The sequence below is a fragment of the Melozone crissalis genome, unplaced genomic scaffold (assembly GCF_028551555.1).
Source record: "Melozone crissalis strain CALT ecotype California unplaced genomic scaffold, PUWL_Pcris_2 ptg000008l_1, whole genome shotgun sequence".
NCBI lineage: Eukaryota > Metazoa > Chordata > Aves > Passeriformes > Passerellidae > Melozone > Melozone crissalis.
In genome coordinates, this window is record NW_026535786.1 from 1,026,360 (window position 1) to 1,050,814 (window position 24,455).

General features: G+C 34.9%; 1 protein-coding gene across 6 annotated transcripts in view; it reads right to left on the reverse strand.

Moving 5' to 3' along the window:
- CNTN5 (contactin 5) overlaps positions 1–24,455 on the reverse strand; it is a 608,827-nt gene that overhangs the window by 149,108 nt on the left and 435,264 nt on the right. For all 6 annotated transcript variants that reach the window (XM_054269695.1, XM_054269698.1, XM_054269699.1 and 3 more), the window contains one exon: positions 12,216–12,419. In XM_054269695.1, coding sequence (XP_054125670.1) covers positions 12,216–12,419 — 204 coding nt within the window. The remainder of the gene's footprint in view (positions 1–12,215; positions 12,420–24,455) is intronic.

The window sequence follows — 24,455 nt, forward strand, 5'->3', positions numbered from 1 at the left end:
AAGCTTGGCCATTTCTGTTCATATTCTCTCAGACTCTTTAGGAAAGCTGTATACAGACTTAAGCACAATTTCCCTGGTCTAAATCTGTGTTGCTGGTATATGACTGTGTGGTAAGACTACTGTATGATAATGTGCTGAATACAACCGTAATGATCATACCTTTTTTACGTATTTTCTATCAACACAGGTGACACAGAAGTGAGACCTAGTGGTCTGTCATGCCTTAGATGTTCTTAGGAGTCCCTTTTTTGGAAAACCTCCCACACCTTTTCTACCTACCTTCCTTCTAGTCCTAAGCATCAGTCAAGGAAAATAGCACATCCTGCTTCCTTCCATGCAGAAGTTCAGCCTTGGAACCTCATTATTATTTGTAGTGTCAATATTTCCTCTAAAATTTCTTCTATATAAACTTCAGTTACAAGAGCATCAGTTCTGATAAATCTCCTATGTTCCTTTGTAGTGAATACTGCTGAAAATAGCTCATTTAGGTTTTACAATGGAGCCTTATATTCCTAAGGTGTTTCTTTTAGATCTCTGACACCTGCTGACTGTTCACACTCACTGACAGGTTTTGCGTTTCAATGAAATTAAAAATGGGGTGGTTTTACTTTTGGGTAAGGCTTTGTGCTGGAAGCTAATTGTCTTGAATTGTTACACAGTAGTCAACACTTGCTTTTTTTAGCCCTGAATAAAAACAGAACTTACTATAGGATTAAATTATTCTTGCCTTTAAAATAATACAGTACATCTGTACCCATCTGAGGGGCAATATTGTCTTTCAGATCTTATGTTTTCAACTTACATTAAATCCCTTTAGTGAGTGCAATCTGTACAACGCTGAATGCTCTTTGCATGTCATGCCATCATTTCATACTCTTAACGAAATGCTGATTGACTGATGCTTTGCACCACGTCCTGTTCTTCTGGGTTATTGCTACCCTAGCAAGAGACATGCCTGTAGCAACTGGCAGGAAATGTATAAAAATTACTGAGCAATTGCTTGGTATCCCTATGAAAATTAGGAAACAAAAGTCTATTATTGCAGAGGGATATTTTTCATCCTTATTATTTATGATCTTTGAGACCATGAAGGCCATTAGAGTTGCATAGATATTAAGGGAATTGTTAAGGCCTTACCTTCCCATATTACACTATAATTGTTCTGCTATGGCTGTGCTGCCTCTAGGCTCTTTAGTTTTTTAGCTTTTCTTTTGTTCACTTGAGTCAGGGATGGCAAAACAATCCTCACCTGCATTTTCATGAAGATTTTTGTTCATTTGGGCTAGATGATAAAAGGGAGCTGAACTTTTAAGAAATATTCAGATTTTGAGCTATGTGCACTGGAATCAATCTCTCTCAGGCCGATATACATGACTCCCTTACAGAGGTTTGGCTAGGGCTATAAAAAATCCCCTCAGACATTTTTTTATACCCAGTTATCAAACATGAAATACAACAATAAATAAAATTGATCAGCAGAGAATAACAACATAATATACGATTTTCAAGTGGCTAACAAATCACAGAGCTCACATGGTTTGGCCACTACAGAGCAATAGGATGCTTTTCTCAATTCTGCTGGGCTCTGCCTTCCCATGAAAAAAAAATACTTTCTGAAAATCCTTTACCTTTCAAGGTCTGACCCTAATCATTCATTATTTTTTAGGCTAATTACTTTGCTAGAGTCCCAACTTCCCAAACTTGTTCACCTGAGTTCAGATCTGGGTATAAAAGTACTGAATTTGTGATTGATATCAAACATAGCTCTTCAAAATAAATCCAGTTCACCATATCTTGAAATTTGGTCTGGGATTAGAATTGGGTTTAAAAGGCAAACTTTGCTTGTTAAAATAAATCTTATCCCTGAAATATGTCTTATCATTCTGAAATATGTCATTCCACCTTAAATTTTCCAATGTTTGGGTTGCCGCCCTTTCAGGCAGGGTCTTTTTGGCTGGGGGGGATTTAAAAACTAATAACCCCTTTGTTCTGCCTCTGATTACCAAAGAAGACACTGATTTAAAGGATTGAGCATATCACAGGACAAAGTTTAACCTTGGAATTAACAGTTAACACAGGCACAGTTTAACCTTGATAGAATCAAGGGCTTGTTAATCACCCAGCCAGAAAGGGACCTCAATATTTATAGAAGAGAGCTCTCCTTCTGATTTTTTTTACAATGATACAGTTATCACAAAGTAATTATTCTTCAACCCAAATACAGGGAAAAAGTATTCAGAAAAACAGGTTTAATTTTTATAAGAGGTTTTATTTAACAAGTTTTTTCCTCCAATTTTACTGTAAATCTGTGACTTGAGTTCTACACTCTGCTACTCAATGTCTTATGAACACTAAGCCATAATGTCTGCATTTCATTTTTGTATTAAAAAAAGAGATGACATAAAAATGTGATAAATATTGATTTTGAGGCACTTACATATAACAGGAATAGAAGTAATAAAATTTGAAACATTTACAGATATTACTGCTGCTAAAATTCTTTACTTATCCACTAGGGGCCATTTAATGGAATGGAGAATGGAATAAAGAAGAAAGATCACTTTCTGATTTTCAGTCCTTTCAGCTAAGAGCAAGAGAAAGAGCTACAGACAGGATATCATACATTATTACTTTGCAAAGGACTGATCTACCTCTTCATTTAGCCTGCCAATCCATGCCTTATACAACCTCAGAGGAAGAGTGTGGAAAACCCACAGTATTCATACAATAAGAACTTTTTCCTTCATGAGGCCAAAAAGAATCTGACTGCTGAGAAACCATGACCCATCCTCTTATTCAGATGTGTAGAGGCTGATTTGTGTTTGTTACATACTCTTTCACTAATAGTTCTTTAACTTCCTTTGGGGCCTAATTTTGAATGGAACAGGTTACAGGCAGTGCTTGAATAAGTGTCTGATAAACCTAGGAGAAAGATTAGGCATGGATTGATACTTGCCATTATTGTTAACAAATGATAAAACCTTCCCAGCTCTGCGACCAAGAATGCTCATCTGAGAGGTTTGCACAAAGATGTCCGCAGTCTTAATCAGGTGGTGCAGGAATGTTAACATGGTTTTCTTATATCCTGGATAAAGCTCTAAAGACAAATTTAATTGGGATTCTTACTAGTCTGCATCTTCCTATCAGTTTCTGGGAAACCTCTTGAGGCATGATAAACCCATTCTGCTGTATAAGAATTTTAAAATAATTTTACAGATCAAAATTTGAGTATCCTACCACATTGTAATGATGACCTGTTGTGTGAATATGTATCTAAGCCCAAGAAAATTTTGCCAAAGAACTTGCTTAGAGAATGTTCATGCATAATTTCTTCTTCTATCTCTAACCTGCGATGAAAACTAAGATTGTGTAAGATATGGGTCCCTTTGTAGCAAATGAATATTTAGCACTTTTCTCGAAGACCAGTACTGTTTAACGTCTCCAGAAATTTGTTTGGGAGAGCCTTGAATACACAAATTTACAATGACAGTAAATTGACAGCACAAACTGAATTAATTCAAGTATAATAATGATACCCACCATTGTCTCTGGTCTGCATCAGAGATTTTGAATGAACTGGGAAGAATTTATTGACTCACCTACCCTTAATCTTATTCTAAAGGACCAATACCTGCTGTAAATCCCTAGAAATTTACTGTGGAATTGTTGTTTGAAAGTAAAAGTCCTCAGCATTCCTTCCACTTAAACATCTCTCAGCCAGGTTTTGAGCTAAAAATTTATCATTTGAGAAGCCCTGAAAATGCTCATGTGAAATTGCATTCTGTAATGCACTGAACTAAGCACTAAACTGAGTTAATGCTAAAGTGCCAACACTGTTTTCGTATGTTAGAGAGCAAATCTTATTGCATATCACTGGATGGAAGGAGGTCTTTACTGGAATATATCCTAATATGAAAGAAAAATTGGTAATTCAGTGTCTGGAAAGAACATAATAATGAATCCAATCAAGCAGGGAATAAACTGTAGTTTAAAACTAAGGGACAAGATGTTCATGTGTTCCTAATTTTAGAGGAATAAATGTGAAAGAAAGTCACATTTAGCAGAAAAAAGTGTTTAAACATTACTTTACTCTCACCACTTTATAATCTATATTTTACTCATACTTGATTTCACTAGTTTATCAGTTACACTGAACTCTGAACTCTGGAAAGCCCTTTCTAGAAATAGTATTACTATCTTGAAATACATAATTATTTATAACTCTTAAATGTATGTATGTCATAGATACAAATGTATGCCTCTCTTAAACATCAAAAAGAACCAAAAGCACTTAATTTTCAGTTGAAAACATGTTTTATGAACGAAATAAAGGGAACTGAGTCCAAACTCTAAAAACACAAAATCAATGAGATAGTCTCAGAATAAGCAATGTGGGAAATAGTATACTATTTAATTCTTCAAATGAGAGACCAAAATTTCTAGTGTACAGATTGGGCTGCAGAGATTTCTGTTCACCTGTGTTTGAAGATGTTGAGCAGACTATGACCAAGTCTGCCATCTTTTTCTGTGTAAAAAAGGTTTCAGTGAGGATAAGCTAGACTTCATCAGTTTCCCAAATATTTGTAAAATGGCATCTAATTTCTCCTTCTAAATCCAGCACATCTGGTATTAGATGAAACCAGACTTCATGCTTTGGACATTCAAAGATGAGTGAGGAAACGTGAGTGGCTTGCACACAGCACTCCAATATGAAGATCTGTGCATGTGCAGATTGTATCTAAACAAGAAAACCTGATTATTTTCACTCATTATGTACGTTGATAATTTTTCTGAGCAGCCATACACATCAAGAAACAAAATGGACTCACTACATAGTCTACATCTTGCCTGGGAGGCCTGGCTCGATGAAAACCAAATCATAGGGGTTTTTGTTCCATTTTGTTTTTACAGGGAATGAGATTACATTGAACTTGGAAGAAGAAATATGTGGCAGATTTCTTTTAGGCATCACTGGCCAATGTTTATTGTTTCTCCTTTCCAATTGCCTGATATTCATCCAGGACAGACTCACAAAAGATATTCAGAAACCCGGGAAATCTTATTTGATCTGAGTGATTAGGAGAAATATCGAATTTTTATGGGGTTTGTAATTATCTTCCTGATGAAATTTCTCTAGGAATATCATTTTTCCTATAGGAAATGACATAATAGTTTTTACTTCAAATATGACCTTAAGCTTAATTCTTTTTTCCTTGCAACCTGCAAAGTTGTTTTACAAAATAAAGCAAAATATTCCCTTTACAACCAGGTGCCAGAAGTGTCAAAACTATTGTGATGTGCAGAGAGAATATTTCCCTCTCTTCTGACCAATTAGAACACTACTGCACGTAATAGTGTTGCTCTAATATTCATTGTATCTAATAAACTGGAAAAAAGTTCCTAAATAAGGAATTTTTTTTCAATTGAGACTGCTCATATAACCATGCAAAACAAAGAACATATTATTTCCTCAATATCCTCAAAAAAAGTATCAAAATACCCATTGTTTTAGGCCCAATAGAAACAAACCATCCTGCTACCTACTTGCTGCAGTTTTAACTTCAAGAACTCCTGATGTTCATAATCAAATTATTTTGCTACTCTGAAAAGAATTCAAAACTGACAAGTAATTTCAACTTGAATATTATGCCATACTTTCTGACTGCAAAGCAGCAGTCACTGGTGAATTTCTATCTAAGATCCTCAGACACAAAGATACATAACATTCAGGACCATTCTTCATACTCTGAAACCATTTACAGCTGTAAAGGTTACTTCCGTTATCAATTTGCACAAGTTTGAATTTAGTCACCAAGAATTAAAATATTACCAACATACTTCTGTCTGAAATCTTAACAGTTACAGTTCAATGCAATGTCATTCCTAATCCTGACAAATTTAGAGGAACATTTTTTTCAAGTTCAGTAATTTTAGGCTTTGTATATTCTGTATATGGATCAGTTAACTCTTTGTGCAAGTTTCAAAAATCATGAGGAGAAGGAGGAAAACAAGAAAACATAAGTGCAGAAGATGTGCATGACTGTACATGTCTAGAATCTTGAAGTTTTTAGCTAATTTAGAAAAGCAACCACTGAATTTCAAGCATATAGTGTTTCTATAAACCAATGGGAAGACTTAGCAATTAAGAATCCTGTAAAGAAATTACCTTAACTGAACTCAAAAGCAGACTAAACTCAATGCAAACTTTTGCAGTGAAAGACTTCTTGCACTACAATGAATCCTGGGACACAAACTTTTCCCAACCTTTCCCTGTTTTCCTCCTGTAATAGCCCCATAGATCCCTGGATTCAGCCCTTTTACATTGTCAAAAGACCATCCCAAGTTATTTTGTCTCTCTACATTTTTAGATTAAATATTTTACAAATGATATCTTTGAACTGTTGTGTTCTGTTTGAGAGTGTTCTTCAACTATTCTACAGTTCCTATAAAACACTCTGTAGGAGGTTTATTGAATAGAAGCCCTCTATAAAACTCTCTGCCTACCAATATGTTTTCGTGCCTATAGGTTAAGAACCATTCCTGCTAACTGGAACAGACTTTCTAAATAAATAAATAAATAAATAAATAAAATAAAAAGAAAAAGTTAATATTTTGGAAATAAGAAAGCATCAAACAAAACCAACAACCTTCCCCCATCCTATTATATGTATGGCCTTCTTTTATTTTTTTAAAAAATTAAAATAAGACTACACTAACATTTCTTAATCCTATTATTTTGACAACATTGCAGGAGGATGGCACAATAGCAAAACAAAAGAGAAAAAAAGTACAAGATACCTGTAACCCATGCAGAATACATTTTCAGTAGAGTAAAGCAGAGATTGTAGGAAGACTTTTATTTTCAGTTTCCAGAGTGTCCCATCATTAAAATACCTCACTACAGTTTTACAGGAGAAACATATTTACTACCAGGTAATGGCTGCCCAGGGACATTGGCATTTTATCAACCTTCCCCTGGAGCAAACCTTGCATACATTCATGTCTCTGTCAGGCCTATCAACCTCTGTATACCACGAAAGGACAAACTTGATTTTTGCCCAGACAGTTTGTCTCTGCTTGAAAAAAAAAAAAAATCAAAGCAGGATTACGTCAGGTTTGATTCCTGCCCTGGAGTACTGAGTAAGAAGAGTTCCTCAGTCTCTATACAGTTTTTATGGACGCAATTAAAATATAAAATGTTACTGCAAAACTTTGCAATATAACCCATGTGAAAGAGGAAGCCTATATGACTGGAAAATCCACAAAACATAGCACAACTGAGTCACAGCTGAATACGTATTTTGAAGTCCTCTTAAAATTCAGGTGCACGTTGTTGTCTTCTAGAATTCAGTTCCATATGAATAACCCCATTAGAGAACAAGACCACTAATAAAAGCTAAAAAAAAATAAAAATAAAAACCAGAGAAAGGCAAAGAAGATTGGTCAAAACCACTACCTTTCATCTTTAAGCATTTTTTAAAAAATATTTTAGGTTTCAGTTAATTAACAACTGTCAACATTCTTCTGGGGTGGGTATAGCTATGTCTGTGAAACTGCAAATTTTGTTCTAGCTTTATTTATTATCTTATTATGCTACAGTGGGCATTTTTTATTGCTTGATTTCTATTATTTGGGAATTTGCTCTGATTTCTTTCAAATTTTCCTTCATGCTGGTAAAGGGATCTTTAGATAACTTAGATCTTTAGATAACCAGATTTTTAGATAACCAACTGTTGCTTGTTGTTCAAGCAACATATCCCAGAGTTTAACCTCAAAACACATATGCAGACCATATTTCATCGTGGAAAATTAGAAATTAACATCCTTAATACCTTGATAACTATAAGTTCTATCCTTTGAGACTATAAATCACATTGCATTAATCAATAGAATGAGGACAGACAAAATTCAGTTCACTGCTTCACTGATTATGAAGACATGGAAAAAATCTGAAAGTCAGTTACATGAGAATATGTCTGGTCGGACATACCAACATCTGGAGGTTAAACTAATTTGCTCTAATGGAACATAGTAGAAAGTATCCTCTAGTTTTTGAAATTGTCATTGTTTGTTGGCTCTTTTGCTTTTTGTTTTTTTCTTTTTTAACTCTGGAAATTTCACCATAGCAAACTAATATGCAGTATCTGCACAGAGCTAAAATGAAGAATTACGTAATTTACTACTGTACAGTAATAATGTTAAAGTTAACATATTTTCCAAAGAATAAGAAAGATAAAAAAGTAAGAAAAACTGGAATAAAAATGTGTGAACTTGAAATAACTCTTATGTGCTGAAAATCAAATGTTTATACTCCCTAGATTTCTATTTCCTTACTTTGAAAAGACTTTCAGATGTTTTTATGAGTGAAGATAATTTACTGCTTCCAATCAGCATCCAAGCCTCTGAAGATACAATTTAACAAAGCTGTTTATTATTCGTAAACAGTTATCAAATATTTCCTCAAAGTTTGTAATGTATTAAGAGGCAGTTAATGAAATGATGCATATTCTTTTATTTCCTCCTAAAACTTTTTCTCTCCTCAAAATTTTAGGGTGTTTTTATAACCCAGCTTGAAGTGAAATTGAATTACACGAAATGACTGATTGTCAAGGACATCTGAACAAATGAGGTATTCATTTTATTCAGAATCCATTGAAGGATTTCTTGATGTTTTTATTTAATTTGCTTCATATCAAGCAGCTAAGCTCTCCTTTGAGACACATCACAGAAGAAATAAAAGATTAATAAAATCCCAGTAAGTTCTTACAGTCTTTCAGAGTTTGACAGAATGCCTTGATATTATTCCATTTCTCTCTCATAGATAAATAGAGACCAGTGTTGTCACTGAAGTGCTCTTTGCCACCAGCTGTCTAGTCCCATGGGCATAGGTACTCTATATGCATCAAAATCTAAGAATGATATAAATAAATCAATTAGAGTACTTTGGAGTTAATGATATATATGTTTGGAGAATACAGGCTGTATAAATTGTTTTATTTATGTAGAGCTATTTGTAAAAGCTGTTTAAAACCACAAGCTCTTCCTGTGGTTTCTAACAAATGTGCTGACTGCTTAGGGTAATGTCGGTTGTGATGCCAACCATTGGAACTCAGAAAGATGTATTATTTTTAAACCTAAGGGAGTATTTGAAAAGTTCAAAGTAATTCAAGTAATTTTATGACAAAGAAAAGCTTAAAAACCCATACTTAAAAATATATAATACAACTCAGCAAACATAGAGTTGAGTATATTTTCAGGTAATTTAATGTTTGTTTTAATGCCATTTTTAAATTCTCACTTCCCTCTTGGAGTCTATTCACAGTAGTTTCTTTCTTCATAAATTACTTTAATTTTCTTTAACTAGTTAGCACTACTTTTCAACAGTTATTTTGTATTTTTGCATATAATGAATACATACTTTAAAAAGGTTGTTGTGACCCATTAGTATTTGTCAATGGACAAGGCAGTATTACCTAAGGCCATTTGTATGAAAATGAAAAAGTACAGTATGATTTATGGAAATTTTTTTTTATAATCACAGATATTTTTCAAGAGGCCCATATTATTGCATTATGTGGGGGAGGTGGAACCAGACAGATGTCCCAAATAATATGATTTAGCAATCAGTACTTTCCTTAACAATTTTTTCAAGGTACGTTTATGGAGATGGCAAGGTTCGGTAGAAAGTTGAGGTTTCTTCACTGATAAACTTGCTCAGTCATACAGGAAAGGAACCAATTTACTGAGAAGTACTGAAGAATTCCATGACAAGAAAGGAGCTTTTCATAAGTACCAACAGATTAAAATTAAGGCATGGAAGCCTAGTAGAAATTCATGTGTGTGAAGAAATGAGTCAGGAGACTGGGAAATTGCTGAGGAGTTGTTCATCTATGTGCAAACACTTCCCCAATACTCCAGCACAGTTCAGAAGGTTGGATTATCACAGTGGTGTGACAGCCAGCCGTGAAACAAAAAATTTGCTGGAGGCTGGTATTTACTACCCACTTGACATTTAAAAAAAATCTGCAGAGTTTTCCTTCATAGATTTTTTTCTTAGCTCAGTGATGTAGACTGCTGCCTTTATCCTTACTTACTCTCTCAATTTCTTTCAGTAGGTTGTCTACCTATGTACTGTCAGTACAAAACAGATAATTAATCTGCTGAATTTCTGCACAAGACAGAACCAAATAAAAGCATGAAGAAATATCATAAAGAATAAATAGAGTAAGATATGAATAATAAATATGACAATGAAATTCTATTTTTTTTCAGGGTCCAAACAGATTAAAAAGGCAGTCAATGTTTGGGCATTTTAATTTTGAAAAAAAAATTACTAAAAATATATGTTATACGGATTCACTATGTTAAGTCAGTAAAATTAAACAAACACCTGAAACTCAATAATTAACAGAGGTACTAAACCAGCAAAAGAAAATAGGAAGTGATAAATTAAAAGAGCAGCTTTTTGCTGCAGAGGCTACCTGCTATGCAGAAGGAAATTTAAATTTGCTATGATAAAAAAAGCAACTTAATTCCATTCTAATTGGTGAACATATTTTAAATTTACTCTAGTAAACTAAGTCATCTGCGTTTAAATCCAGATTTTGTAATGTGTTTGTAGCATAGGACTAACATTTGTTTGAGAAAAATTTATAAGTAAGATAAAAGAAAGCTCTCAAAAGTTTCTTTCTCTCTTTGATTTATGTATGTGTGGATTCACATGAACTGAATTGTTGTGAGGAACTAGAAAGCATAATCAAACATAGAACATCTTGGAAAGAAGGAAAATAACAGCCATTTTCTCTGTTCCTTTGAGACATGGCAGAGATTGACACCATCTCTCTGCAAGCTCCTTTTGGGCAGTTGTAGAGAGTGATAAACCCTCCCCCGAGCCTCCTTTTCTCCAGGCTAAACAACCCCAGCTCCCTCAGCCGCCCCTCATCAGATGTGTTTTCTACACCTTTAGCAGCTTGACTGCCCTTCTCTGGACTCACTCCAGCCCTCAATGTCCTCTTTCCAACTGAGAGGCCCAGAACAGGATGTAAATTTGAGATGTGGCCTCAAGAGTGCCGAGTACAGCTGGACAATCAATCCCTGCCCTGCTCCTGCTGGCCACACCTGGCTGATCCAGGCCAGGATGCCATCGGCCCTCTTGGCCACCTGGGCACACCCTGGATCATGTTCAGCTGCTGTTTGCCAGCACCCCCAGGTCCTTTTCTGCTAGGCAGCTTTGCAGTTGCTCTGCTCCCAGCCTATGGCACTGCTTGGGGCTGTTGTGGCCCAAATGCAGAATCCAGAATTTGGATTGTCCTTCTGATCCTTCTTGTAGATGGGCCTCATATTTGCTATTTTCCAGTGAAATGGGAATTTTCTAGATGATCAGGACTGTTGATAAATAATTGAGAGAGGCTTGGTGGACTCTTTCACCATCTCCCTTTTGGGTGCATCCCATCCAGGCCCATAGACTTGTGAGTATCTAATTGGCACAGCAGATCACAAACCATTCCCTCCTGGATTATGGGGGTATCACTCAGGTTCCCATCCCTAACTTCCAGCTCTAGGAGTTGGGTATCTCGAGTACTACTGCTTTTGGTGTTAAGATTGAGGCAAAGAAGGCACTATCTCAGACTTTTTGTCATCCTCTGACACTATGGCATATTCTGCACCTAGAAAAGGATGAAGATTCTCCTCCTTTTTCTGCCAGCATATTTAAGGAAACTTTTTTGTGTTGTATTTAACCACAGAGGCCAAACACATGAATAATCTCCTGGCATCTTGCAGCCGGTCTGTTTGCCCCATGTGACATTTGCCAGTCCCCGGTGGATGTCCCTGGTGCCTGAGAGTATCAGTGTGGCAGTAGCCACTTGTGTTGAGGCAACTGAGTTGAGCCCTAAGGAAACAGACATTGCCTATAAAGGAGATGTGCTTCTCTCTGTAAGTGACAGAACATCAGAAGAGCGAGATGGAGTAATTGTTCTAAACAAAATACACCAAGAGGTGTCAGTTTGCGCTTCAGCCTTCCCAGAGCTAAATATTCTCACAAGGTCTGGATGTTCTAAAAGAAATTGCCTCCATGAACAACTTCCCTTTGCCATTTTCTACAGAAAATGCACGCATATACTGAAAAATAATAAAATCATGTTTCTTAAATTAATTAGAGTATTTTTATTTAGTTTTTTTTTTCCACGTAGTACCCAGAAACAATGCTTTCTTACCATCGTTTCTCAGTGTCAGAGGCGTAGGAGGACTCAAAACTCTGGCATTTGTCACTGTGTTTTTCACCAGGCATATGTAGCTGCCAACATCGGATGTTTGCACCTTGGAAATGTAGAGATTGCCTGTCTCCTGAGAGATGAAACGCCTGCTGTCTTCTGCCACAAAAGATGGGAATTCATTAAATACCCAGCTATAGATGATCTCTAAAAGAACACAGAAAGAAAATAAGATAAAGTAATTGCAGAAACAATATTGTGTCATGTTAATAGATACACTAAATTAATGTTCATTAGCTTTATATCAATAATGCATGGGGAGAAAAAGTTAAAGATTTTAAAAACTTTTAATTTGTTTGGTTTAGAATTTAAGAGGATATTTTTTTCTCCCCTTGGGAATTTGAAAGTATCATAAATGTTGAATCCATGAGTTTCTTGTGAAGGCAGAATTAGTTCAGGTGAAATAATTAATTTATTCATCAGACTCAGAAAACAGCAATAAGATATTAAATAAATCCCTTTTCTAGTGTTTTGGGCCAAACCAATAATAATATCCAAAGAACTATTTTCTCTAGTAGGCCAGATTTGCAGGGAAATATATCAAGATGATTCCTGCAGAGCTATGGTTGACTTCTGCAAATGTTTGTGTATAAACAGGTTTCATTCTGAATGTTTGTTTTTAAAGTCACTAGATTGTAGTAACTGCTCCACATACCTTGTAAATAATATTACTGCTTTATAGTTCTATCTTTTACATCTGCTTCATTGAAGAATTTCTTAACCTTTCCTTTATGCAGCTTAAATCCCTATGATCAATGAATAATTCCTTAAACCAAAGCTACCAACAAATCATTGACTTTTAAAAGTAGCAGTTAAATCCATTCCCTTGGTTCTTATTTTTATCCCATGAATCATCTATTCTATTTACCTGAACATTATATACTTTTCCCTTTATACTCATAATAATTAGTTGAGGGGAAAAGAAGATATTTTCTATTATTCTGTATGAGATTATATCATGACTTAATAAAAACCTGGATTCATTTATGCCTCAGAATTAGAAGTATCAGTAAAGTTAATGAGATTCTGATTTAGCAGGATGTTCCTTGCAGGGAATTATTCATGTGGAGTTTCACCAACTCTGACTTTAAAGCCTTAACCCTATGTATGCTTCTTTACGGGTTGTCCTTTTGAGCTTATTTTACATTGTTTCATCCTTTCTTCACCCTTGGAAAAAATATTGCTCACTACTTAAACTGGCATATCCAATGAAAGGTTATTTGTTCTGTAATCTCCCTCCTGTAGCCTTCAAAACCTGGCTTCAAAATCAGAAAAGCTGAAGTTAGTCCAGGAATGTAAAGTCCCCACTACTGCTCCAAGACACAAAATGCTCCACTGCTATAACAAATTTCAAGCTTTTAGACTGAAATTTCTTGTGTGGCTACTCATCTTCAGCAGCAACAGGAAGACAGTAATTTCAAGTATGTAAGTCTAGTTCTCTCATACTTTCATATAAAGTTAGTTGAAAATGAAAGAGTCAAAGGGGCGAAAGGAGACACCTCAAAATTTAAATTTTGCTCGGTAGTTTCCTTTTAATGATAGGAGAGGAACTGGTATAAGAAGTGTGAAACCTACTACATCTTAGCCAGGTGCGCACTTTGACTATAACAGTATGTAGAGAATTAGGAATTCCCACTGATTTGTCCTTTCTCTCCTTGTGTTGTACTATCCCCAGACACCGTGGCGAGAAAGGAACAAAGAGGCATAATCACTGCTTTTTCAACCAATTTAAGCAAACAGTGCATATAGTGCTAATAAGATGCAGTATCTTCTGAATCAATTTTTAGGAAGTTTACTCTAATTTTGAAATCAGATGAAAACTCTCCTAAAAAACCCTTGTGGTATCAATATAAAAATGCTGTGTTAAAGGACTGAACATACTTAGCTGACAGGAGGGGAAGACTGTCTCAAAATCTCAAAATGGGGACTTAAACTGCACACATTGACTTTTTACTAAAATAGTTTTTAGATTTATTAGTAATTCTGGGGGCTACATAGGACTCTAAGGAATTAAGATCTCTCAGAGAGTTCTCTGAGTGTTCAGATTTTCCTTCCTCTTCTGTTATGTTTCAGGCAAAATACTAATTATGCCCCAAATATATCTTGGAAAATTTTATTGCCACATTTTACCATAAAGCTTTATCTGGCAAAAAATGATTCATGGCAGTACAAAATTCTACAAAATGATGATGAATACACAAGTTCAAGGAAAATAGACAGGCTTTAACTGAAGACCTGTTACCAATTCAAATGGAAAGTAATCAGTCTCACTAATTGCTCTGGTTTAAAAGTAGTTCAAAGCAAATCCAAAACAGTCATCAGTGTGGGTTCACTGGCAGTTCACACAGAAGAGAATTTTCTCCATTCATAGCCTAAAACCACTTACAATTAATTATTCATTTATTAATTAGAATTAATACTAAAGAACAGATTTCGGGCAATAAATTTTTGTGCCTCTAAGGAAATAAAATACTTAGTCTGTGCTGGTGCTGAATCCAGGGGGATACTGTCATTTTGGCACTTTCATAATTATTTTTGCTGTTAAAAATGGTGTGATGGATGAATGCATACTGGCAGAGTGTACTGAGACAAAAAAATGTAACAGAACTCCCGCCAAACCTGAAGCTCAAACCATTTATGATATAGAGCTGTAGTTAAGGCCTTTTTTTTTTTTCTTATGCACACCTAGAGCATCTGTATTCCAGCCAGGAGCCCAAACTCTTAAGTCCAGAAGAAAGTGTTAGCGGTTCACTTCTTGATTCTTGTCAGCCCACTGACATTGAAAGAATTGCTCCTAATTTTCATTTCTATAAAGCAAAACCCCAGGAATACCCTTTAAAATACTTGAAGAATGCAAGATCTGAATGCTCAGATCTGGAATGCAGCTGGAATTCTTGGTCTCCTTTGCAGGTGAAAAGGCCCTTAGACACTTCACGAATTTTTTTTCTCCTGTTAAACCTAGTTAATGAGTTCAGCAGATTCTTAAATAAAATTTTGAGGGTCATTTCCATACACTATGCATAGATTTCAGTGAAAATATTTCAGGAAAATGTTGCAGACCAGTCAGAAACAACCACAGTTGGCTTGGGATCTGGGGACCCCACAGTTTTTAGCTGACAGAAATAGATGGATGATCTTGCAGAAGTGATTTCACAAAAGGGTGTTCACAGAATGACTGCAATTAAGGGAAAATGGGTGTACCTTGACATTGATCCATTGTGCAAATATCTCACACTTCTAAATTTGCAGCCCAAGAAGAGGATGAATCATGCATCGCTGTTCACATTCTTGGACTCTGACTGTTTCTACTTTGTATGCCAGCAAAATTACAAGTTAGAGTTTGTAAAAAACAAAATTGCTAGCAAAGGCTGGCCAAGTACAAAACCAGGGGGTTTGTTTTGTTTTGCTGGTTTGTTTTTCTACTGTCAGTTTTTAGCATAAGCCAATACCCACATGATTGCAAAGACACTATAGAAAAAACCAAACTAATAAAAAGACAATAACGGAGAATCAATATTTAAAACATAGCTGTCTCTCTGTAGACAAATATGTAATCTATACTGTACATGCACAATAAAAAATTCTGAAAAAGTGGATGCAGTTACATGTCACAAGTCACACAAGAGTTCAGCACAGCAGCACACGTAAACCACAAGAAGAAAGGTATTTAAATATTATCTGAAATCCTACTCATACAAAATGGTAAACTGCTGGGTGAACTTTCAGGACTTCAGAACAAGAAGCCAAAGACCAAATGGATGACACCAGGTCTATTTGTACACAGTTCACTGCAGTTTTTACTGAACTTCAAGCCTGAATTTTCCTATAATGGTTTATGCTACAAGATTTAAAACCAGTGTCATTTGGCCAAACACAAATGCAACTATCATTGCATTATTTTTCAATGAGATATTGTACTCCAGAGGTGCATCTCAAGCCTGACAGATAAATAATGTTGACCTTCAAGAAATTTTTAAGCTTAAAGTCAGTGCTACCAAAATCTAAGTAAACCAAACCAGCACTTTAAAATCAGAAAGTAATTACTTTAGGTATGGACCGTATGAAGTCATCTGCTTTTGAGAAAAAACTTAGTAAATGTTTTTTCCATGCTGTACACAATTTTCTTTCAATAGGGAAAAATAAGTTTAAGACAAAAGAGAAAACCAAACACTGTATTATACATAAGTTTGGAGGTTTTTTTCAGAAGATGTGCCGAGGTTTTTTTTATTTTTATGCCCACCCTTTTTATTTTTAATGTGACATCAGTGACAAAATGTCAAAGAGGATGCAGAGCCCTTCCTCAAAATTACGGTTGTCTGCCAACTTAAAGAAAGTTTTCCACACATACTTTGCATCAACACAAACAGAAGAAGAGAATAAAAAGATGGAGAAATTATGTATTGTAGAACAGTTGTAAATGGATGTGTGGTGGGCTGAAAAAGTCTTCTGCTGCTATATTCTCTTATATATAATGTCTTGGTGTAAAAATTATATAAGTAATTTTGGTAACTGCAAAACTGATAGTTCCTTTTATGAATGACCAACCTTGTTTACAGAAGGATGTCTTAAGGAAATATTTGTATTTTTTTTCCAAATATGTTTTTGGAAAACCTTCCTAATGTAGCCTTCCTAATGTCCAATTTTTTTCTGTATTTTATTAAACACTTTTTACTAGGCTATATAGGTCAAAATCTGGGTCATTTTGTGATGAAGTAGTAAGAAGAGCTCATCTATTTCCTGACAGAATTAATTTATGGTCTGAAATCTTGCTTACGATAATTTCTTAAATGATTTTTGTAGCTCTGTTTTCTCTGCTAAACAACACTAATTCCTAAACTGTCACGATGTGATGTACTTCCCATAATGGATGAAGCTGGAATACTCACATATCAGCATTTTTCCTAGTGCTTTTGGAGATATTCTGATGCAGAAAATGTCAGTACTATGGCAATGTAAAAGTGTTCCTGTCACTGTGGGTCAGTATGAAATAATGCCTGAAGTACTGTAAAGAGAGCTGTGCTGAAGCATTCAGATAATACCAAATATTCACTCCTGTGTTTGTTACTGCCTGAATGTTTCCCAGATTTGCTTCAGGGATTTTCTCTTAAGAAATCGCTCCATTCATCCTTTTAACATGAGGTTTCTGCACAGCCTTTTCAGCAGCCCTGTTAGCTAAGTGGTATTTTGGGTCCAAGTGAAGACATAACAAGAAGGTTGTTATATAAACTCTGTTAAGGTCACTGAAAACCTAAGTGCCCATAACATGGCTAAATTTTGCCTATTCAAGGGCAAAGCATGCAAAATAGCCATGACATAGTTGCACTTCTGTGGAGTTATAATGTTTGTACAAGAAATAATTCCAGTTCTAGACTTCATTTGGTTGTGTAGTGGGAGATCCCATTGGAAAAATATATTTCTCTTCATCCACTTAGAATTTGCTTTGATTACTCTGATTCCACAAGATGGCAGTACTTGATGAATAAATGGTATTGATGCCTGATGACAGAGAAAATCTGAGATAATCTGGAAGTTTTTGCAAATCTGAAGAGGTTTTTATTGCTATGTTTTAATTGATAAGTAAAGCAGCAAAAAGTAAACTCAAGATTACAGGCTGAATTTACTATATATTATATTAAATATATGTATACATTTCAAATATATTATTACATATATATATATGAAATATATTGAAATATATATATCTATTCAATGAAATTTTCAAGATGGATTTCCCTTAGCATTTATAATTTTACTGTTTGAATGAAATAAACTGTCAGGATATATATAGGCCTACATCTCCTCTTCTGAAAATATAAAGCCTAATTTAATGCTAAGCCCAGCTTTGAACTTTTCCCTCACAATATTAGGTACACTATCCAGAGAATAAGGGTGCAATATGCAGTACCATCTAATAATGGGGAACACTTCACATTAAGAGGGAAAAGAGGCTTCTTTTTAGCTAAAATGAATGAAAACTATGGGTTGTTCCTCCATCCTCCCAGTGCAACCAGATAAATAATTGTGGTGCATTTCTCTGTGCTGCTATGGTTTATTATCAATGCTCAATAATCTTCCAAGAAAATATTTAATGAACATAATTTATTTTTTGTATTGTAACATACCCACATGGAGCAAACAGATATTGTCGATTTATCTGTTAGCAATTAAATTGGTTATTTCCTTCTCTGGGGGCTTTGTATCTACTGCTCACTTATCTGAAACACAATTCTTCCAATCACATGTTTGTCTTTCTTCAGATTCAATTACAATGATAAATCTCCAAATATTTTCTTTCTTATAACCACTCACAGAGTTAATAGCTAAAGAAATTCTAGAAAAGGTAAATGTACTGTCAGGATTCATCTTGTTCTGGAGGATGCAAATATTAAATTGTTGTTACCAGTGTAGACAGCCAATGTAGTCTCATTTGTACTTTAATATTCATTAAATGTAGCCAGTCACTGGAGCATATAAAGACTAATGAAATGTATTTCTCATACATGCACTCTTTAAAGAGACCACATAGCATACGACAAAAAATACAGCTTTGAAAAGATATTGGATTATCACATATATTTGATTGTCATTGGTATGATTCTCATAATAAAAAAGAAACTTGCTCCAGAATGTGTCAAAATACTGTTATCAAAACCACACATTATTCAGGCCCTTCTTCTGCCCTCAGGCAAGACCAAATATTCTCAGCACACTCTAAAAGAATGTTCAGTGATTTATATTCCTAAATTTAGATCTTCACAATAACCTATTTTTTATTGGATAATTGGACAGTTTTTTAATATTTATCTATATTATTTTTTAATACTGTTTATTGCCTTTAACAAATACCATATTGGAAGTACTGAAAACACATTACTGGAAAGCAATATTAAACTTTTCCAGCTACAGTGGAATACTATTACCCCTGTGCATGTCAAACTTTTGATTGCAAGGCTGGATCAGCCAAATCTCTTCAACTTTTCTTCAGAAGTTCTGATTTTTAATCTTTAATTTAATTTTATTGTTTTCATCTCCACTGCTTTTCTACATCTTATAATGTAGGACACAAAGCTGGACATCAACACTACTGAGCAGTGGAACAAGAGTCACTCACACTCCACAGGTAGCAGCTCTCTTAAGATGTCCCAGAATTCTACTACTGAATTATCCATTCTACTAAGTCCTCTGTTATTTTTTTAAATTGCATTTTTCTAAAGAAAAATGCCATTTAATCACTTATTCCTTTTTATTTTATTTGTATATTTGATCTTTGATAAATACAGCAATCTGAATTTTGCTGAATTTAGTGTTATTCCTCGTGAGCCATTTATCCAATACACTGATCATTTTTGCTTTTCATTCTGTGTTCTGCAGTAATTGTAACCTCTTTCAGGGGTCATTCTCAAATGCTAAATATGCCTTTCTTTCCTCTAGGTCACACACACTTCCAAAGAATAAAATTCAATTTAATATATATTCTCAGCAACTTTCTCATGCAAAGAAATCTTTAGACATATTTAAGGTCATTTTATCAATATACATTGTTATTTTATGTAAATAAAGAAGACATTTAAATCACAGAAATTTACAGGAGAAGACCCTGATAGGAGAAACAAATAAAGTTGTGATAATATTTGAAAGTATTTTTTGAGGAAGGTGAACACTGGAAACAGAAAATTCTTAACACAAGGCAGAAAAAAACTACATAAAAAGTTTGAAAATTAATTTTTTGAAACAATTAAGAAATTTTAAACAGCAACTCTGTTATTTGTACTCTTTTATTTTTTAGGTAGGAATAGAAATCAATACTTATATAGAAAATTCCTGAATGCTCCATATAAATTGAAGTTCTATGGTTTATAACACAGCAGGTAATCCAAATGCCACTATATATTGTTATTTGCTGCGAAAAGTAGGAGAAAAATAGGTGATAAAGAGCAAAAAAGTAAGTAATGTAAATAATTAATACTAGAGAATCACTATTGAAACCACTGAAAAATCCACAGTCAGCAGGAGCAGGGCAGTGACCGTCCCCCTGTACCCAGCACTGCTGAGGCCACAGCTCCAATCCTGTGCTCAGTTCTGGGCCCCTCAGTGCCAGAGAGACATTGAGGGGCTGGAGCGTGTCCAGGGAAGGGCAACGGAGCTGGGGAAAGGTGTTTAGCAGAAATCCTGTGAGGAACCTGCCTGGGAGTGTTTAGCCTGGAGAAAGAGAGGTTTGGGATGATCTCAGTCTCTAAAACTACCTGAAAGGAGATTGCAGCCAGGTGGGGGTCAGTCTCCTCCCTCAAACAAAAGCTGAAATGATAAGAAGATACGGCCGCAGGTTGTGCCAGGGGAAATTTGAATTGGATATTAGAAAACCTTCACCAAAAATGCTGTGGAACATTGGAACAAGCTTTCTAGGGAAGTGATGAATTCACAAACCCTGCAGGTATTTAGAGGACATATAGCCATAGAACTTAGGGTTGCTGGATTGGATGATCTTAAAGGGTCTTCTCCAATCTAAATGATTCTATGATTAGTAATTTCCAAACAGAAGAACTAAATTCGGTCTATCATTAGAAAGGGTAATCAAGATGATACACATCATTAAAAATTTATCTGTTTCAATCTTAGATGAAATAGTTCAATGGGTGATATGAGATTTGATTAATATCTAATTTAAATAGTGAGATATAATTAACAGTATTGGAAGAAAGTGTATCTAGTCAAACTAACCCATTTTTATAATTCTTTGTATTGACCAAGAGAGCAAAGTTTCTGTAATGGGTCCAGAATTCAAATTCATATTTTATAAAAGAACATATTGACTAAAATATTAGAATAAACCTAAAATTAACTTACTGTGCATTGAAGGGAATAAAAGCTGACTGCACAGCATCTGGTCAAGAGGACCAGATGTGGAATTCTTTGTCCTCTGCTGCTGACCATTTTAACAATTAAAAGAAACCTATGCATTTGTAATCACTGATCTACAGGAAATAAAAGATTTGTCAAAGGCAAAAATGCAGAAAACATCTCTGATAAACTCTGATTTAGATAGCTTATTATTATTAGAACCTTCTTAATGATGGAAATGTGTTGAATCTACAAGCTGATTGTTTCTTAATAATCTGAATGAACAAGGATTCTGTGGTAATGCTTAACTAACTATTGCATTCATATGAAAAGTGTGGCACTGGAAAATAATGAATATGTTGTTTAATGCTAGGAAAACATCACTGTGTAGAATATGTGTGGAAATTATTTTCTCTGGCAAAACATTCAACAGAATTTAAAGGGTTTTTTTCATTTTTTTTTCATTCACACTTTAGGTTTCTCTTGTTCTCTGATCATGCTATGACACTTGATTTTCTCTATGATTGAATGACACTGGTGGTACTTCAGCACTCTCTGCTCACCTCTGAGTGGTGAGTATGATGAAAAGTCCTACTCCAGAGCTTTGTGACTAGTAATGAACCCAAAGTCCCGCACCCAAGGGGACGACTGCTTTACATGGAAATTTCATTTTATGACTACTTCATTGATGCCAATAGATAGTGCATTTTCAAGGCATAAATAGGACATTTTTCAAAACAGAAAAACAGAAGTAATGGTTGGATGATGATCATCTAAATTTGTAGAATATTGCTCTGTCTTAACTCTTTTTCATCTGAGACATGCAAAATGTGTAATTTTCCTTATTCAGCAGAAGAAACTCTGAAAAGCAAATTCTGTAATTTGGCTACAAATGCTCACTAGTACTTCAATTATAGTAGTATCAGTCTCTCAAGGACTTTATATATATGTTTCAGTTCAGTTTCTTGTTCTTAAAAGAAAGAAGCAATTTAAATTTGTCCCTTTACACCTCAGTCACCTTGATTCCTAATGCCAGGAAGGATTAATAGTAGCAGAAAGATTTCTTTAACAAGATTTAAATTCAGGCTTCTGGGTATAGAAATGGAAATAAAAGGCAAGTAGAGCTCTAGTTTATACTTCAAACCATTCTTTTTTAGCAGAATTCACCATTCTATATATGTAGTTGTTGTCATAGGAATTGTACCGTCAAAACATAGGTTCTTGGAGTCTGTGGAGTTACCCTTGCATGACTGTACACACTGAACTTAAGACATAGCCCACTGCCTCTCTGCTTTATATTCTCTTGATATTAAGTGTTTTAATATAAATATAAAGGCTTTTGCTGGGTCTATTTGCAGGTCAGTTCTTGGTGAATTCCACCATGGGCATAACACAATATGATTGATGAATCTTTCTCAAGCCTGCTTCTTTGGTCCTATAGCATTTCTTACCCTAAGGCAATAAAAGAAAGTGACTTTCCAGCAGTCCTGAATCAAGTCATAGTCAAATGGATATCTCCACTAACACATAATTATTTTAATTTCTAATATTTTTTCCTCTTCTCACCAGTTTTTTACATCTACAAGAAATGCCAAAAGACACACACAAAACTTTATAGCCAATGAATCCTTAGGACTTTTGTGGGTGATCATCAGGGACAGGTAGTTATTCTCTCATCCTCCCTCTGAATATGATTGTCAAATATGTAAAAAACCCAAACAAGAAAATAACTGTATAAATTTCATAATCCCCCAGATGTTAAAGGTCTAGTGCTCAGCTCCTTCTTGATGTATTTTCTGGTCTTAAATGTAACAAGGAATGTATTGGCCATTATATTTTTCTGAACATAATGGAATTGGGGAACATATGCCTCAGAGAATAGCATAAAACCAATTTTATAGTTCAAAAGAAATTTTTTACATACTAAGAATGATGGTGACAGATTATTTTTTTCCACCTTAATTAAAAAATAAAGTGCAGACAAAGAGGAAGAAACATGTCACATTAGCAAATTGCCCCAGAATGCTGATATTGCTGTTCAAACATGTTGTACAAATAAATCACCACAAATAACGTCAGCAACAATAAATCATTTAAAGTGTAACAGTGTTGAGAATGCAACTCCTATCTGTTTCTACATACAGACATTACACTGTTGCATCCCTCTGCACACTGTTCTGCACTGCTGGAAACCCAGTGAACTGCTTCTACCCATCTTCTACTTGTCACATAATTGTTATTGAGGCGTAATATGCAGCATTCTATTGTCTTATTTTTAGCCTAGACCACTATCACAGGATTATGAATCCCCTCCTCAAACCCTCAGTAACAACAAAGTGAAACATTTTAAATACATATGATGTGTCCCATTGCACATAGGTATCAAATGGAAGAAGGTATTTGTACAACTCTCCTATTCTTTTTGTTTATTCTAAAGGAAATATCATTAATAAAATAATGCAAACAGCGGGCAGTCCGTCACTCTCTTCTGCTGACTATGTACGTAATTTTCAGAAGCCTTATTCTGTTTTCCCAAATCCATTTTCATTTAGGAGTAGGAAAGAATTGTGACATGATGCCTGAAGATTTTTAGCTTTCTCATATACTTGTAGCTTTGTAGATTTTTAATATATAGCTGTATAGCTTGTAGCACTTTCTGACACTTTAGAATGGTAGTTATCCTTTCTCACATATTATGCCACACTCTTGAAATTCTGTTTGGCTTTCTTTTCAAGGGGAGCAATTTCTAACAAGAACATCCTGCTTTGCACCAGAAGTTGGGAGGTATTACATGATACAGGGCTAAGAACCCCAATGGAGCAGGTCCAAGAGTGGGTTACCAGGACAACCCTTCTCCCTTTGGATGTACTTGCCAGATATACTAATTAGTTAAACTTACAAAAGCTGGGAAAATTCAATACTCTGTGTGCACGTAAGTATATTTTGTCCACCTGAAAGGTTTAATTTAAAAACTGCCATTTTTGTTATCAATTTCAATATCATTTGGAAAGTTTTCCTTCTGATTCTTGGCCACAAAATATCTGGATCTTGTAAAATCACAAGATATGGATTGTAAATCAGTGCAATTTTAGTCTTTCTTTGATGCTTTCTTTATAGATCATCCACTATTATCCTCTGGAAAATAGGTATTGCTTCTTTCTTCTCGCATTTGATAGAGGTGAGAATAGACTCTTCAGGATTGAAACTAGCTTGCTAAACTCCTAAAGGACTTTGTGGTTCTGCAGGAAAAGCCAAGCTGTCAAATACTTTATCAGTATTACCTACATCCTTCTTTTCATTCTCTCTTCCTACTCCTGAATTTTTATCCCTGCAGTCTCCTATAGG